This window comes from Stenella coeruleoalba (genome assembly GCF_951394435.1).
Source record: "Stenella coeruleoalba genome assembly, chromosome: 11".
Classification (NCBI taxonomy): domain Eukaryota; kingdom Metazoa; phylum Chordata; class Mammalia; order Artiodactyla; family Delphinidae; genus Stenella; species Stenella coeruleoalba.
Genome location: NC_137157.1, coordinates 57,856,814 through 57,871,351, shown reverse-complemented (window position 1 = coordinate 57,871,351; position 14,538 = coordinate 57,856,814). Strand labels below are relative to the sequence as shown.

General features: G+C 62.7%; 1 protein-coding gene across 1 annotated transcript in view; it reads left to right on the top strand.

Annotated features, from left to right (window-relative positions):
- The window catches only part of LRP1 (LDL receptor related protein 1), a 78,909-nt gene that overhangs the window by 63,151 nt on the left and 1,220 nt on the right, over positions 1 to 14,538 (top strand). The window contains exons 56-88 of the mRNA XM_079936706.1: positions 60 to 243; positions 380 to 465; positions 639 to 758; positions 1,186 to 1,373; positions 1,510 to 1,715; positions 2,263 to 2,451; positions 3,046 to 3,194; positions 3,612 to 3,705; positions 3,819 to 3,935; positions 4,160 to 4,279; positions 4,645 to 4,767; positions 4,924 to 5,049; positions 5,420 to 5,536; positions 6,228 to 6,334; positions 6,438 to 6,570; positions 7,198 to 7,317; positions 7,485 to 7,607; positions 7,944 to 8,084; positions 8,167 to 8,301; positions 8,380 to 8,499; positions 9,521 to 9,789; positions 10,262 to 10,440; positions 10,940 to 11,046; positions 11,294 to 11,410; positions 11,862 to 12,038; positions 12,183 to 12,323; positions 12,443 to 12,616; positions 12,862 to 13,023; positions 13,433 to 13,607; positions 13,728 to 13,829; positions 13,983 to 14,047; positions 14,151 to 14,241; positions 14,341 to 14,485. Of these exons, the coding sequence (XP_079792832.1) occupies positions 60 to 243; positions 380 to 465; positions 639 to 758; positions 1,186 to 1,373; positions 1,510 to 1,715; positions 2,263 to 2,451; positions 3,046 to 3,194; positions 3,612 to 3,705; positions 3,819 to 3,935; positions 4,160 to 4,279; positions 4,645 to 4,767; positions 4,924 to 5,049; positions 5,420 to 5,536; positions 6,228 to 6,334; positions 6,438 to 6,570; positions 7,198 to 7,317; positions 7,485 to 7,607; positions 7,944 to 8,084; positions 8,167 to 8,301; positions 8,380 to 8,499; positions 9,521 to 9,789; positions 10,262 to 10,440; positions 10,940 to 11,046; positions 11,294 to 11,410; positions 11,862 to 12,038; positions 12,183 to 12,323; positions 12,443 to 12,616; positions 12,862 to 13,023; positions 13,433 to 13,607; positions 13,728 to 13,829; positions 13,983 to 14,047; positions 14,151 to 14,241; positions 14,341 to 14,485 (4,602 nt within the window). The remainder of the gene's footprint in view (positions 1 to 59; positions 244 to 379; positions 466 to 638; positions 759 to 1,185; positions 1,374 to 1,509; positions 1,716 to 2,262; positions 2,452 to 3,045; positions 3,195 to 3,611; positions 3,706 to 3,818; positions 3,936 to 4,159; positions 4,280 to 4,644; positions 4,768 to 4,923; positions 5,050 to 5,419; positions 5,537 to 6,227; positions 6,335 to 6,437; positions 6,571 to 7,197; positions 7,318 to 7,484; positions 7,608 to 7,943; positions 8,085 to 8,166; positions 8,302 to 8,379; positions 8,500 to 9,520; positions 9,790 to 10,261; positions 10,441 to 10,939; positions 11,047 to 11,293; positions 11,411 to 11,861; positions 12,039 to 12,182; positions 12,324 to 12,442; positions 12,617 to 12,861; positions 13,024 to 13,432; positions 13,608 to 13,727; positions 13,830 to 13,982; positions 14,048 to 14,150; positions 14,242 to 14,340; positions 14,486 to 14,538) is intronic.

Below are 14,538 nucleotides of genomic sequence, written 5' to 3'. Positions count from 1 at the left end.
AGCTCCTGGGGCGGCCCAGACCCCTGCCCGTGCCCACCCCAGGCTCCCTGTGCCCACAGTGCCGCTGCCGCCCCGGCTTCCGCCTGAAGGACGACGGCCGGACGTGCGCTGACGTGGACGAGTGCAGCACCACCTTCCCCTGCAGCCAGCGCTGCATCAACACCCACGGCAGCTACAAGTGTCTGTGCGTGGAGGGCTACGCCCCCCGCGGCGGCGACCCCCACAGCTGCAAAGCTGTGACTGGTGAGACGGGGGCTTGGAGGGTGTGCCGTTGGCCCTGGCAGGCAGCCCGGGGCTGGGGTGGGCGGGCTGGAACGGCAGGGCTGAAGGCAGGCTGGGGACGGGGGTGCTAGAATGAGCCGCCCTCCTCTGCCTCCAGACGAGGAGCCGTTTCTGATCTTCGCCAACCGGTACTACCTGCGTAAGCTCAACCTGGATGGCTCCAACTACACGCTGCTTAAGCAGGTGCCAGACCCGCCCTCCTCACCCCGCTGCCTCCCCAGACCCACAGCTACGTCCCTCACCCAGTACAGCCCCCCGTTCTCCGCACTCGGGCCCATGGCCATCCCCCCACTGACCTCTCCCGCCGTCCACGTCCTGACTCTTCGGTCACCCCTCTGCTCACCCCCCAAACCAAGGGCCTCAACAACGCTGTCGCCTTGGACTTTGACTACCGAGAGCAGATGATTTACTGGACAGACGTGACAACGCAGGGCAGCATGATCCGAAGGATGCACCTTAACGGGAGCAACGTCCAGGTGAGGCCGGGCGCAGAGTTAGCCCGTGCCCCCGCCCAGGGGGCCCTCTCTGCTTCAAGGCCATCTCCCCTTCTTCCCACCCACCCCACTGAATTATTCCTTTTCCCCGCTCCACACTGAGTCACCGCAGGACTCTGCCTGTCCTTACTCCTCTCTCCCCTAAGCCCAGCGAGCGAGGTCTAGGAGATTCCTGTCTCTCTTTCCCTAATTAGCTGTAAGTTCCCCTTCTGTCTGACCTCCCTTAAACCTGTGCTCCCAGGCACTGTGGGGCTTGGGTTGTGGTCTCGCTCATCCAGAGACCCCTATCCTCGAGCCTGGGCTGACACCATGCCCGGGGCTGGGCCTTTTCCATCCACTGTGCTCCTAGAGCGGCTGAGGGTCCTGCCCCAACTCACCCAGGGCCCTTCCTCCCTGCCCCTGCCTGCAGGTGCTGCACAGGACGGGCCTCAGCAATCCCGACGGGCTGGCTGTGGATTGGGTCGGCGGCAACCTATACTGGTGTGACAAAGGCCGGGACACCATCGAAGTGTCCAAGCTCAACGGGGCCTATCGCACGGTGTTGGTCAGCTCTGGCCTCCGTGAGCCCAGGGCTCTGGTGGTGGACGTGCAGAATGGGTACGTGGGCGAGGAGGGTTGGGGGAGCCTCTGAAGGCAGCTGGTACACTCGGGCGTCCAGGCCCAGCCTCCCTGCAGGCTCCTGGTGGGACTGGTTGCTGGATATCTCAGGGCTGACTGCTCACCCACCTGACAGGTACCTGTACTGGACAGACTGGGGGGACCACTCACTGATCGGCCGGATCGGCATGGATGGGTCTGGCCGCAGTGTCATCGTGGACACCAAGATCACGTGGCCCAACGGCCTGACCCTGGACTACGTCACCGAGCGCATCTACTGGGCCGACGCCCGTGAGGACTACATTGAGTTTGCCAGCCTGGATGGCTCCAATCGTCACGTTGGTCAGTGTGCCAGTGAGGCTGCCCAGGCACAGCAGACCTAGTGGGGATGGGGGTTCTGAAGCTACAGGGGATCAGGCCTTTGGGGCAAGAGTAGGCTTAAAAGCCAGAGGGCATGGTCTGAGGACACCACCCACCGGGGGTCTGGGGGTTCAGAGCACCCCAGGGTATGCCCCCTGGATCCGCCCAGGCATGAGGAAACCACCAGCTCCCTCGGGAAGGAGAGAGAGCGGCACCTTCCCACGCACAGTTTCAGATGACAGGCCCTGAGGAAGGTGGGAGCAGAAGGGCTGGGGCTGGCGTACCCAGGACGCCCCCACTCCTTCCCAGGGAACCGTAGAGTGTATTTGGGCAGGAACCTGTTGTCAGACAGGCCAGGAGTTGCGTTTCAGCTCTGCCACTTACCAGCTGTGCGGCCAGGGGCTGGAGCTGGGCTAGTGCCCCCCTCACAGGGCTGCTGTGGGGTTAAGGGCCCAGTAGGGAAGGCGCCCAGTACTACTCGGTGCTGACCGGCCGCCCGGCCTGTCCCCCGGCCCCCCGCCGCCCTCAGTGCTGAGCCAGGACATACCGCACATCTTCGCCCTGACCCTGTTCGAGGACTATGTCTACTGGACCGACTGGGAGACAAAGTCCATCAACAGAGCCCACAAGACCACGGGCACCAACAAGACGCTTCTCATCAGCACACTGCACCGGCCCATGGACCTGCACGTCTTCCACGCCCTGCGCCAGCCTGACGGTAAGCGGCCGAGGACCGAGAGCCGACCCCGCTGAGCCAGGCACGAGGGGCCCCTGCGGTGGGACGGGGCCCCACTGTCTCAGCAGGGCTGCCAGGCCACCCCTCCCCCAGCGCTGACCAAGCAGCGCCTGCAGACACCAGGAGATTCGGAGGCCTGTAGACAGGCTACGTTCCGGCTCTCAGGAGCTACAGCCCAGCTGGGGTCCAGCCCGAGAACCTTGTAGCGGCGAGGCCCTGAGGCCGTCCAGTAGAGCAGGTCTGGGTGGAGACCACCAAGGCCAGACCCCGAAGGCAGGCAGGCCAGAGCTGAGGGGGAGAGCACAGGGGAGGCAGCGTGTGGGGTTCGGGTCCAGCCTGATCCTGGGACCTCAGCAGAGTCCTCTCCTATCTCTGGCTTCAGCTCCCTCCTGAAAGAGCAGGGTCTGGACCCATCCCACCTCTGCCCAGGATAGATGGGCCAGGCAGCCTTTGGAAGACCAGAAAACGTGTTACCAGTGAGCACTGCCCTCGCCCCGCCAGAGGCCGGCGGCCCAGGGAGCAGTGGTCCATACACTGGGCCAGTCCGCCACCCTCTAACCACGTTTCCTCCGGCAGTGCCCAACCACCCCTGCAAGGTCAACAATGGCGGCTGCAGCAACCTTTGCCTGCTGTCCCCCGGGGGCGGCCACAAGTGTGCCTGTCCCACCAACTTCTACCTGGGCGGCGATGGGCGCAACTGTGTGTCCAACTGCACAGCCAGCCAGGTGAGGTTCTTCCCCGGACCCCGCTCCCCATACCTCGTTCCCCGATCTCCCACACCACTACCTGCACTCCTCCTGGGACCCCAGCACCCGCCCTACTGTCCTCACACATCTGGTTTTCCCACGCTAACACCCCCGCATTTCTTGCCTACCTCTTGTCTCCCCACAGCAATACTTTTACACCCGTCACCTCACACAAACACCCCACCCCCTAACCCTGACTCCCCCCGCCGACCTCCACACAGATGCCCCCTCGCCTGGCCTTCCTGCGCTCACCACACCCCAACCTCCCATCCAGCTCAACCTCCCCCCAAGATACCTGACCCCCCTGCTTCTTTGAGACATCCCGGCCCCTCGAAAGAAAGCCTCCCGAGGTCCCCAGACCCCCACCAACCCCTCTCGCCCCCACCTGCCCTCCAGTTTGTGTGCAAGAACGACAAGTGCATCCCCTTCTGGTGGAAGTGTGACACGGAGGACGACTGCGGGGACCACTCGGACGAGCCCCCGGACTGTCGTGAGTGCCCGGGTGGGGTGGCAAGAGGGTCCTGCGTCAGGGCCGCCCGACTCCCGAGGCCCCGAGTGGCCCGCCCCCCGGCCCTGCTGACGCTGAGCCTCCCCTCCCGGCAGCCGAGTTCAAGTGCCGCCCAGGACAGTTCCAGTGCTCGACGGGCATCTGCACGAACCCGGCCTTCATCTGTGACGGGGACAACGACTGCCAAGACAACAGTGACGAGGCCAACTGCGGTAAAGGGCCGCCCTCCCGCCCCGCTTTGTCCTCCCCGGGATTTGGGGGTTTGGTAACTGCGCTCCCAGGGCAAGGAGGCCCAGCCCACAGCGGCCACCTCTCCAGGCTGGACTCCTGCTTCTCCAGCCCTGGGCCCACGCTCTCCCCCCGAGGGAGTGGGCCCCCGCCCCTCCCGAATCCTGCACCCACCGTTAGTTACCCTCCCCTCCTGCCATCCCCACAGACATCCACGTCTGCTTGCCCAGTCAGTTCAAGTGCACCAACACCAACCGCTGTATTCCCGGCATCTTCCGCTGCAATGGGCAGGACAACTGCGGAGACGGGGAGGACGAGAGGGACTGCCGTGAGTGCCCCGGGTGGTGGCAGGGAGGGGGGTGGTGGAAAACGGGCACGGAAACACGATTCACATTGAAATCTAGCCCCCGCTTCTTCTAGGGGTCGTGCTGCTCTCAAGTAATGTTACTAGATGAGCAACATGAATTATATGGGGTGTGACTTGGTTTGCTCGTAAAATCATCATGCACGTCGTAGAGATGTGCGGATCCAGAAGACAAAATCACCAAAGTTGAAGATGATTTTCCTTCCTCCCAAGAAATTGCCGGCAGGACCAGGACAAGGCCAGGGCTTGGGAGAGGGAGAAAATGGGGATCTTGAACTGTGCGGGGCAGGTGGAATGGGCAGGTCCTCATTCTCTCCCCAACCCCGCAGCCGAGGTGACCTGTGCCCCCAACCAGTTCCAGTGCTCCATCACCAAGCGCTGCATCCCCCGCGTCTGGGTCTGTGACCGGGACAACGACTGTGTGGACGGCAGTGACGAGCCCGCCAACTGCAGTGAGTCTCCTGGAGCCCACCCTCCCTCCACAGTGTCTGCTGCTCCCACCACCCCCACGGGTGACCCCCCTCGGTGGCCGCTCCCTTCCAGACCGCACCCTCCCAGTGCATTCCTGAAAGGAGCCTCCCCCTCATCGCTGGGCCACCCCCTTGCAGCCCAGATGACCTGTGGAGTGGACGAATTCCGCTGCAAGGACTCGGGCCGCTGTATCCCGGCGCGCTGGAAGTGTGATGGAGAGGACGACTGCGGGGACGGCTCGGATGAGCCCAAAGAAGAGTGTGGTGAGCTTCCCCAGCCCTGCTCCAGGGAGAGGCACCTGACGGGGAGGGCTGGGGCTGCCTGCCGCCTGGGTCCCACTCCTGTCTAATTCCCGTCCCCACTCCTGCCAGCACCTCATCGGCACACACCTGGCCACCCTATGGGATCTGTCGATCCCCTCCCCAGAGCAGCTCCATCCTTTCGTGTCCCTCCTGCCCCAGAAGTCCCCATAGACTCCACATCTCAGAATGCAGCCTGGACTCCCACTGCTGACCTTTTTGTCAGGCTGGAATGCCCACTCTCCCGCTCCTGGCCATCCTGACCACACCTTCCGGGCCCTGACGTCTGCCCCCCGCTCTATCCCTGACTGCCCCTCAATCTTGCCTCTTCTAGACGAGCGTACCTGTGAGCCCTACCAGTTCCGCTGCAAGAACAACCGCTGTGTGCCGGGCCGCTGGCAGTGCGATTACGACAACGACTGTGGCGACAACTCCGATGAGGAGAGCTGCAGTATGTCCCCTACCCCATCCCCCCCGGCCCAGCAGGTGTCCTCCCCCAGGAGACCTCCCCGCTCAGTACCCCTGCCCCACCGCCACCAGGCTGCACTAGAGCAGGTGGCTGCTTCCCAGGGCTGGGGGTCAGGAGCTCCCTCCCGCCTCACCCCACCCCACCCCGCTCCATGTTGTGTATTTGAGTTTGTGCCATTTCACCTCATCTCATGTTTCTCTCCATTTTCACACTGTCCTCTTGGGGTTGCAGAGGTAGGTGTCTCTGATGTGCCCGTGCTCCTACCACATCCCCCTGCTGCTGCCCCAGAGCCCACCCGTCCCCGTGCTGTGCCAGCCCATCCTCCTTTACTGGCCTCTCCCTAAACCCTGGTGCTTGTCTTAGTGGTCTTGCCCCTCCCTTGCCCTCCCCACACACAGTCTGTCCTGAGGGCAGGGCCGGGGACCCGTGCCCTCTCTAGTGTGTCTGCCCCAGACGGGTAAGTGTGAGTGCCCTCTGGGCCTGACCGGTCCTATGAGGACAGCCAGTTGGCTTGCCCAGGATTAGTTGAGCATCTTGGTCATTATGCCAGTCAACTGTGGCCTTCAGGGACTCAGGGATGGGTGATACTGCTCTGCAAGGGCTGGAGATGCTCTCGAGGGCTGAGTCCGTATGCCCACCCTTCTGGGGCCTGTCTCTCCCCTGTCCTTCCCAGCCCCTCGGCCCTGCTCTGAGAGTGAGTTCTCCTGTGCCAATGGCCGATGCATCGCTGGGCGCTGGAAATGTGATGGGGATCATGACTGTGCAGATGGCTCAGACGAGGTGGGCAGGGAGACCAGAAGGAGGGAGGGATGGCCTTAGAAGAGTCAGGGCAGGCCTGCAGGGGTGCCCAGGTCTGACCAGGATGCTGCTCCTGCGCCCACAGAAAGACTGTACCCCCCGCTGTGACATGGACCAGTTCCAGTGCAAGAGTGGTCACTGCATCCCCCTGCGCTGGCGCTGTGATGCAGATGCTGACTGCATGGACGGCAGTGACGAGGAAGCCTGCGGCACTGGCGGTGAGCCCCTCCGGCTCGGCTCCCCAGCCCTCCCACCCTACCGCCACCCCGCAGTAGCACTTAATCAGGAGCCAGTTGGGTTGAAATCCAGCAGAAACCTGTGGGCTGTGTCCACCCAGGCCCCATCCCACAAGTTCCAACACAGCAGTCAGCTGCCCTGAGAAGTCAAGTCCCTGCTCACTTTCCTTTCCTGGGGCAGTGGGCGGGCCGGGTGAGAGAAGGTTGGCGCTTGGAGCAGTGAGGGCAGATATCCTAGCTCTGCGCTGGTGGGCTAAGGACAGGGATTGGAACCTAGGTCTCCTGACTCCCAGCTGAGTGTACCTGCCATTGAACTACAGTAGGCCCCGGAGCCCTGCCACACCACTAGAGAAAGAGGGCTCTCTGGACTCCTCTGGACACTTCCCCAAAAATGCCTCTTCTCCCCTAAATACCAGAGGAGGCAGTTCTGCCCAGCTTACCCGGCTGGTAGAAAATTAGGAAACTCGGGTTCGATCTGGTGGTACCACCGCTTTCCCCGTGTTCCCTCTAGGTCTCTGCCCCTGGAGGGAGGGGTCTGGGCAAGACCCGGCCGCCAGCAGCCTGGGGCTCTGGGCTCATTCTTTACTCTTTGCTCCCCCTGACGCCCAGTGCGGACCTGCCCCCTGGACGAGTTCCAGTGCAACAACACCCTGTGCAAGCCGCTAGCGTGGAAGTGCGACGGCGAGGACGACTGCGGAGACAACTCAGACGAGAACCCAGAGGAGTGCGGTGAGGCTCCTGGGTGGGGGCGCGGCTTCGGACAGGGCGGGGCTCCCAGGCGGGGGCGGGGCTTCTGTCGGGGCGTGGGCGGGTTCTGACGCACCCTGGTGGCCCTCGGCCCGCCCCCGCTCCCCCCTCCCAGGCTGATTCTGACTTGTCTCCTCTCGCTGCTGCAGCCAGGTTCGTGTGCCCTCCAAACCGGCCCTTCCGTTGCAAGAACGACCGCGTCTGCCTGTGGATCGGGCGCCAGTGCGACGGCACGGACAACTGCGGGGATGGGACTGATGAGGAGGACTGTGGTGAGCAGGGGGCCAGTAAGGGGGAGCCTGGGCCGCCTAGAGTGGGGGTGCTGCAGGCAGTGGGGCTGGGCCAGGTGGGCTCATCATCTGTTGAGCCGATTCACCGGGAGAGGGGAGGATCCACTGCCGGGAGCCTGGAGGCCCTGTCTTGTTGGGAAAGAAGCCCCTGAGGAAGGTGTTGAGGTGGAGACTGAGAATCTGGATGTTTAACCAGCTTCCCCTGAAGCTTGACAGCCAGGCTTGGGACCCCCTCTACCCGTGACTGACTGGGGGTTCCAGTGGGAAGAGGGGGCAGGGTGGTAAATACCCAGGACCTCAAGCCCCGCCCTCCCCCAGAGCCGCCCACAGCCCAGACCCCCCACTGCAAAGACAAGAAGGAGTTTCTGTGCCGGAACCAGCACTGCCTCTCCTCCTCGCTGCGCTGCAACATGTTCGATGACTGCGGGGACGGCTCTGACGAGGAGGGCTGCAGCATCGGTGAGACCCGGCGTGCTGGGGCGGGGTTTGGCCGGGAGGGGCTGAGAGCCGAAGCCCAGGCCTAGACTCTCTGTCTTTGCAGACCCCAAGCTGACCAGCTGCGCCGCCAACGCCAGCATCTGCGGGGATGAGGCACGCTGCGTGCGCACCGAGAAAGCCGCGTACTGTGCCTGCCGCTCTGGCTTCCACACGGTGCCAGGCCAGCCTGGATGCCAGGGTAGGAAGGTGGGGCCCAGCGGGGAGGGCAGAAGCCCCAGACTCAAGACTTTCCATGACCCTCCTGTGTAACCCCCAGACATCAACGAATGCCTGCGCTTCGGCACCTGCTCACAGCTCTGCAACAACACCAAGGGCGGCCACCTGTGCAGCTGCGCGCGCAACTTCATGAAGACGCACAACACCTGCAAGGCGGAAGGTGGGAGCTGGGAGAGGGCGGAGAGAGGGGGCGGGGCTTACAATGCCAGGATAAGAAACGGGACCTGGAACGCCGTGTTTTCCTCCAAGCACCCTTGCCCAAGCTTGAAATTCCAGACCCTCAGTACAGCTTTCTGCACTCCGTTCTGGCAGCCATGCAGGGGCCCGAGGTCCTGGGGCTGAGGAAGTTTGGGGGCAGAGCACGCAGGCGGCATCACCACACTTACAGAGCCAAGTGTACCCCACTTGCATATTCCCATTATGCTTTTTTCATGTTTATTGAGGTATAATTGACAAAATTGTAAGATATTTAATGTGTGCAAGGCGATGATTTGATGTACATACGCCTTGTGAAAGGATTCCCCCTGCATCGAGTTAACACATCCATCAGTTCACGTATTTACTTTTTTTTTTTTTTGGTGAGAACATGTGAGTTCTACACCCACATATGCTTTGACACACACCTGCACCTTCCTCATGCCTGTATACAAACACACCCCACATCCATGTATGCACACCCAGGCACACACACACACTGTGCACACACAACCCCACCACACGTGCCCAAGTGCACGCAGATGCCCATGCACACCTGCCCCCCTCCGTGGCCATGCTCACACACCCCCACATGTGTGTGCACCCGCAAGCAGATATCAGTGTGGAGCAGGGACTGTGGTGATACTAGCAGAGGCCACAAGGAGGCAGAAGTCCATGAGGCTGGAGGAGGAGGGTCAGCAGGTCACACTAGATCACCTCAGGAGAGGAGAGGAGGGGAGGGGAGGGGCGGGGAGGGGAGGGGAGTTCCAGGGGCTGAGGCTGGAGTCCTGAAGCCTGGCTCTGGGGCAGGATGACAGAGGCTTCTGACTGGGTAAGATGGTTAGATTAGGAGAAGAGACATTGTTAGTGTGAAAGGCGCCGGGCTGGGTGGGGAGCACGTTGCGGCGGCTCCTTCCAGCACCGGGCCCAGCAGCCCCCAGCCCCACCTTTCACCCCCACCAACATCTGGCCTCTTGTCCCTCCAGGCTCTGAGTATCAGGTCCTGTACATCGCTGATGACAACGAGATCCGAAGCCTGTTCCCCAGTCACCCCCATTCGGCTTACGAGCAGGCCTTCCAGGGTGACGAGAGCGTCCGCATCGATGCCATGGATGTCCATGTCAAGGCTGGCCGCGTCTACTGGACCAATTGGCACACGGGCACCATCTCCTACCGTAGCCTGCCACCTGCTGCGCCTCCCACCACTTCCAATCGCCACCGGCGACAGATTGACCGGGGTGTCACCCACCTTAATGTGAGCACCCAGCCTGGGGTGGGACCTGCGTGGAGGCACGGGCTGGGTGGGAAGACTCCAAAAAGCAGACTGTTCAGAGCAGAGTTTGCAGAGGACAGAGGAAGGGCCAAAGGGTGAGACTGGCATGCAGGGCAGACCCCGGATTACGTCATGAGGCGTGGACAGCAGGTAGACAGAGCAGCACCATTGTCAGTAGGTGTTTCTGCCGCATGGCAGCCCGAGGCTACAGGGCACAGGGGGCACCTGGCCAGCAGCATCAGAGCCACGTTCAGTTCCTGATCGTCACAGGCAGCCCACTAGCTAACCTATTCCATCTTACTAACCTATTTCGTCTCTTTGGGCTTTACTCTGTTCCTCAATAAATCAGGGTCGCGATATCTAGCAGGGACAGGCTGACCGGGTGTCGGGGGGCTGGACGATGGGCAGGAAGACAAAAGGTGGAAGCCTCTGAAACTGTAACCCCCTCATCCAGATTTCAGGGCTCAAGATGCCAAGGGGCATCGCCATCGACTGGGTTGCCGGGAACGTGTATTGGACCGACTCGGGCCGAGATGTGATTGAAGTGGCGCAGATGAAGGGCGAGAACCGCAAGACGCTCATCTCCGGCATGATTGACGAGCCCCACGCCATCGTGGTGGACCCGCTGAGGGGGTGGGCAGGGGTCCCGGGGGGAGACATCTGGGCTGGGGCTAGGAAGCCCCTGGGTTGGAGGTGGGTGCCCAGCATCCCCCGGCTTGTCCTTCCTCTCCCAGACCAGCCTGAGGTCAGAGTCCTCTGCAGGCCCCTGGGTCTTCCAGGCTGCGCCCAGCCCTGGCCCTCCCTGACGCTGCCTGGGGTCCTGCTGGCCTGCTCAGGTGGGGCCTGACCTCCACTTGGCTGGCTGTCACGGGCAGCCAGCTTCTGGGCTTCTCCTCTGCTCCAGGGGGCAGCTCTGCCAACTTAGACGACTCTGGAGCAGCACAGTGTGGTTTTAGAGTAAAAGATCTTTAACCTGGTCAGGAAGTTGACTCCCCCCACTGCTCTCTGGAGGAGGTGGACAAGAACACCCTCCTCTCTGTGTACCCAGCAGTCTCTGTGCCCTGTGCCCACCTTGAGTGGCCTCCTGTGGGAGCCCAGGTCCTAGCCACACTCATTCCTTCTCCCTCCCCAGCACCATGTACTGGTCAGACTGGGGGAACCACCCCAAGATTGAAACAGCAGCCATGGATGGGACCCTTCGGGAGACACTGGTACAGGACAACATCCAGTGGCCCACAGGTCCGTGCAGAAGTGGGCAGGGGATGTGGGAGGGGTAGGCTCGCTGAGCCTGGGGCCACACAAAAGTTAGGGGAAGAGGCTTGGACTGGGATGGGACAGATGGGTTGTGGAGGCTTTTCCCAGAAGAGGTGATTGGGAGTGATCATGGGAACAGAGTGGAACTGTCCCAAACATGGAGACAGTCCCGCTTGCTCCCCCAGCCTGGGGCAGGGGGGCTGGGCCCTCACAGTGCTCTCTGCTCCCCCAGGCCTGGCCGTGGATTACCACAATGAACGTCTGTACTGGGCGGATGCCAAGCTCTCAGTCATCGGCAGCATCCGGCTCAACGGCACTGACCCCATCGTGGCTGCTGACAGCAAACGAGGTCAGAGTCCACCAGCAGCCTCGGGCCCTTGTCCTCCCCTCTGAGCCCAAGGCCTCACCTAGCACCTACCATCCTCCTCGGCCTGGCCCTCAACAATCTTGCAGTGCGTTTCAGGCCCCTCCCAACCAGACACCCCCTGCACCAGTCCTGCAGGCCTGAGGCTCACCCTGACCCTCTGGGCCACTTTTCCATTCATTCATTCTACCAATGAGTATTGAGCTGCGTGGAGGCAATATGGGTAATAATAGGAACTCAGCCAATGTGAGAAGAGGGAGCAGAAGTTGACCCTGACCCCAGACGTCTAGGGCTGATGGGACCTTTTGCCAGTAGTGGCCACAGCAGGAGGAACAGGTTGAGGAGAGTTTGCTTTGGGATGTTTGTACCTGGGAGCCTTGGCGCCCACTGTCCTGGAGAGTGACCAGGGCCTGAGTCCCCTCTGACCCCCCCGCAGGCCTCAGTCACCCCTTCAGCATCGACGTCTTTGAGGATTACATCTATGGCGTCACCTACATCAATAATCGTGTCTTCAAGATCCATAAGTTTGGACATAGCCCGTTGATCAACCTGACGGGGGGCCTGAGCCACGCCTCGGATGTGGTCCTGTACCACCAGCACAAGCAGCCTGAAGGTGAGTGGAGACGGAGAGCCCAGGCTGGGGCAGGGAAGGCCAGGGGGTGCTGAGTCTCCAAGCTGCAGCCTCAGGTCCTGGTGGGCAGGGGAGGTTCTGGGTCCACAGGGCTCAGCATCCTCCCACCCCTGCCCTCACCTGCAGTGACCAACCCTTGTGACCGCAAGAAGTGCGAGTGGCTCTGCCTGCTGAGCCCCAGTGGGCCTGTCTGCACCTGTCCCAACGGGAAGAGACTAGACAATGGCACCTGTGTGGCCGTGCCCTCGCCAACGCCCCCGCCGGACGGTATGCTCACGCCCCTCTCCGGTCCCCCGTCCCGTGCTCCAGAGCCCTCCTCCCTACAGCCCCTGAATTCCCCTCACCACCCCCCGGCTCTCCACCCCCCGCCGTGATCCTTCCTGCAGCTCCTCGGCCCGGAACCTGTAACCTGCAGTGCTTCAATGGTGGCAGCTGCTTCCTCAATGCACGGAGACAGCCCAAGTGCCGCTGCCAGCCCCGCTACACGGGCGACAAGTGTGAGCTGGACCAGTGCTGGGAGCACTGTCGCAACGGGGGCACGTGTGCTGCCTCCCCTTCCGGTATGGCCTTCAGTTCTCCTGCCGGGACTCCTCCCGGCCCCTGGGCCCCCAGCCCCTCCAGCAAGCCGCCTGCGCTCAGACAAATCCCCAGCCCCTGCCCGGCCTTACTTCACCCCTGCCCCCAGCCCCGTGTTGCTTTCCTCTGCCGTCTGCCCTCCGCCCAGGCCCTCCCAGCCCTGTTCCCCTGCAGCAGGGCAGGGCGGCTCAGTGGGCCACAGCCCCGCTCACACATCCTCTCCCGCCAGGCATGCCCACGTGCCGGTGCCCCACAGGCTTCACGGGCCCCAAATGCACCCAGCAGGTGTGTGCGGGGTACTGTGCCAACAACAGCACCTGCACCGTCAACCAGGGCAACCAGCCCCAGTGCCGATGCCTGCCTGGCTTCCTGGGCGACCGCTGCCAGTACCGTGAGTGAGCCGTCCCTGGGCCCTGGGGCAGGGCACGGTGGAGCTGGGGGTCTGAGAGCGTAGGTTGATGTCACAGGTGCGAGTTCTCTGGAGAGAGGCCGTTTGCGGCCCAGCCAGGCCCAAGTTGCCAGTGCTCCCCTGTGGAGGGGTCAGCACACTCCCCACCGAGGTAGTGAGCCCTCTGGCATCGGGATTATTCAAGCAAAAGCAGTGCCCTGTCAGGATGCTCCGGGACATCTTTGTATCCTGGAGCCTGTGACGTGGGGGCAGCCAGGGGCTCAGGAGGAGGCGGGAGGCACCCAAAAGGCCTGGGGGACCCCTCAGGTGGGCAGCTGCCCCCCACAACCTCTGGGGGACCCTCCTGAGGGTGGCGTTCGAGGCACCTCCTCTCCCACCCCCCAAACCACAGGGCAGTGCTCTGGCTACTGTGAGAACTTCGGCACGTGCCAGATGGCTGCTGACGGCTCCCGGCAGTGCCGCTGCACCGCCTACTTCGAGGGGCCCAGGTGTGAGGTGAACAAGTGTAGCCGCTGTCTCGACGGGGCCTGCGTGGTCAACAAGCAGAGCGGGGATGTCACCTGCAAGTGAGTGGGGCCCCGCCCTGTCCCACCCGCGGCCCACTCCTCTCAGCCCCGCCCCGCCCCTTCCCCAGCATCTCAGATGCCCTCCGTCAGCCCTGCCCAGCCTCTCACTCCTTCCTGCAGCTGCTCCGATGGCCGGGTGGCCCCCAGCTGTCTGACCTGCGTTGGCCACTGCAGCAATGGCGGTTCCTGCACCATGAACAGCAAAATGATGCCCGAGTGCCAGTGAGTTGGGCCTGTGCCTCACTGAGGCCTAGATTATCCCTCCCTCCCCCGAGTCTGAGCTGGACCAGCAGAATCCTGCGGTCCCTCCCGGTTTCCCCGTCAGCCACGGTTGTGGACGACATGCCCCCTCAGCTCCGCCCCTCCCGTCTGCAGGTGCCCACCCCACATGGCGGGACCCCGGTGTGAGGAGCACGTGGTCGGCCAAGAGCAGCCTGGACGTAGGTGGCAGCGGTTGGGGAGGCAGGGCTGCCGGGACCTGGGACAGAGGGCTTTGTGCCTCCCAGGCCTTTCAGACTGAGCTTCCCACCTCCTCCCCTCTAGATATGGCCTCCATCCTAATCCCTTTGCTCTTGCTGCTGCTGCTGCTTCTGGTAGCAGGAGTGGTGTTCTGGTACAAGCGGCGAGTCCGAGGGTGAGTTATGGGGGGTCTGGAAAATTGTGGCCATGATTTTACCACCCTATAGCCATATCCCGCTAGAATCCCTGCCCCCAACCTCCTTCTTCCTCCCAGGGCTAAGGGCTTCCAGCATCAGCGGATGACCAACGGGGCCATGAACGTGGAGATTGGGAACCCCACGTATAAGATGTACGAAGGCGGGGAGCCTGATGATGTAGGGGGCCTACTGGATGCCGACTTCGCCCTGGACCCTGACAAGGTGGGCTGGGAGGACAGAGGAGGAGGCTTCCAGGACAGGGACAAAGGGCTGTG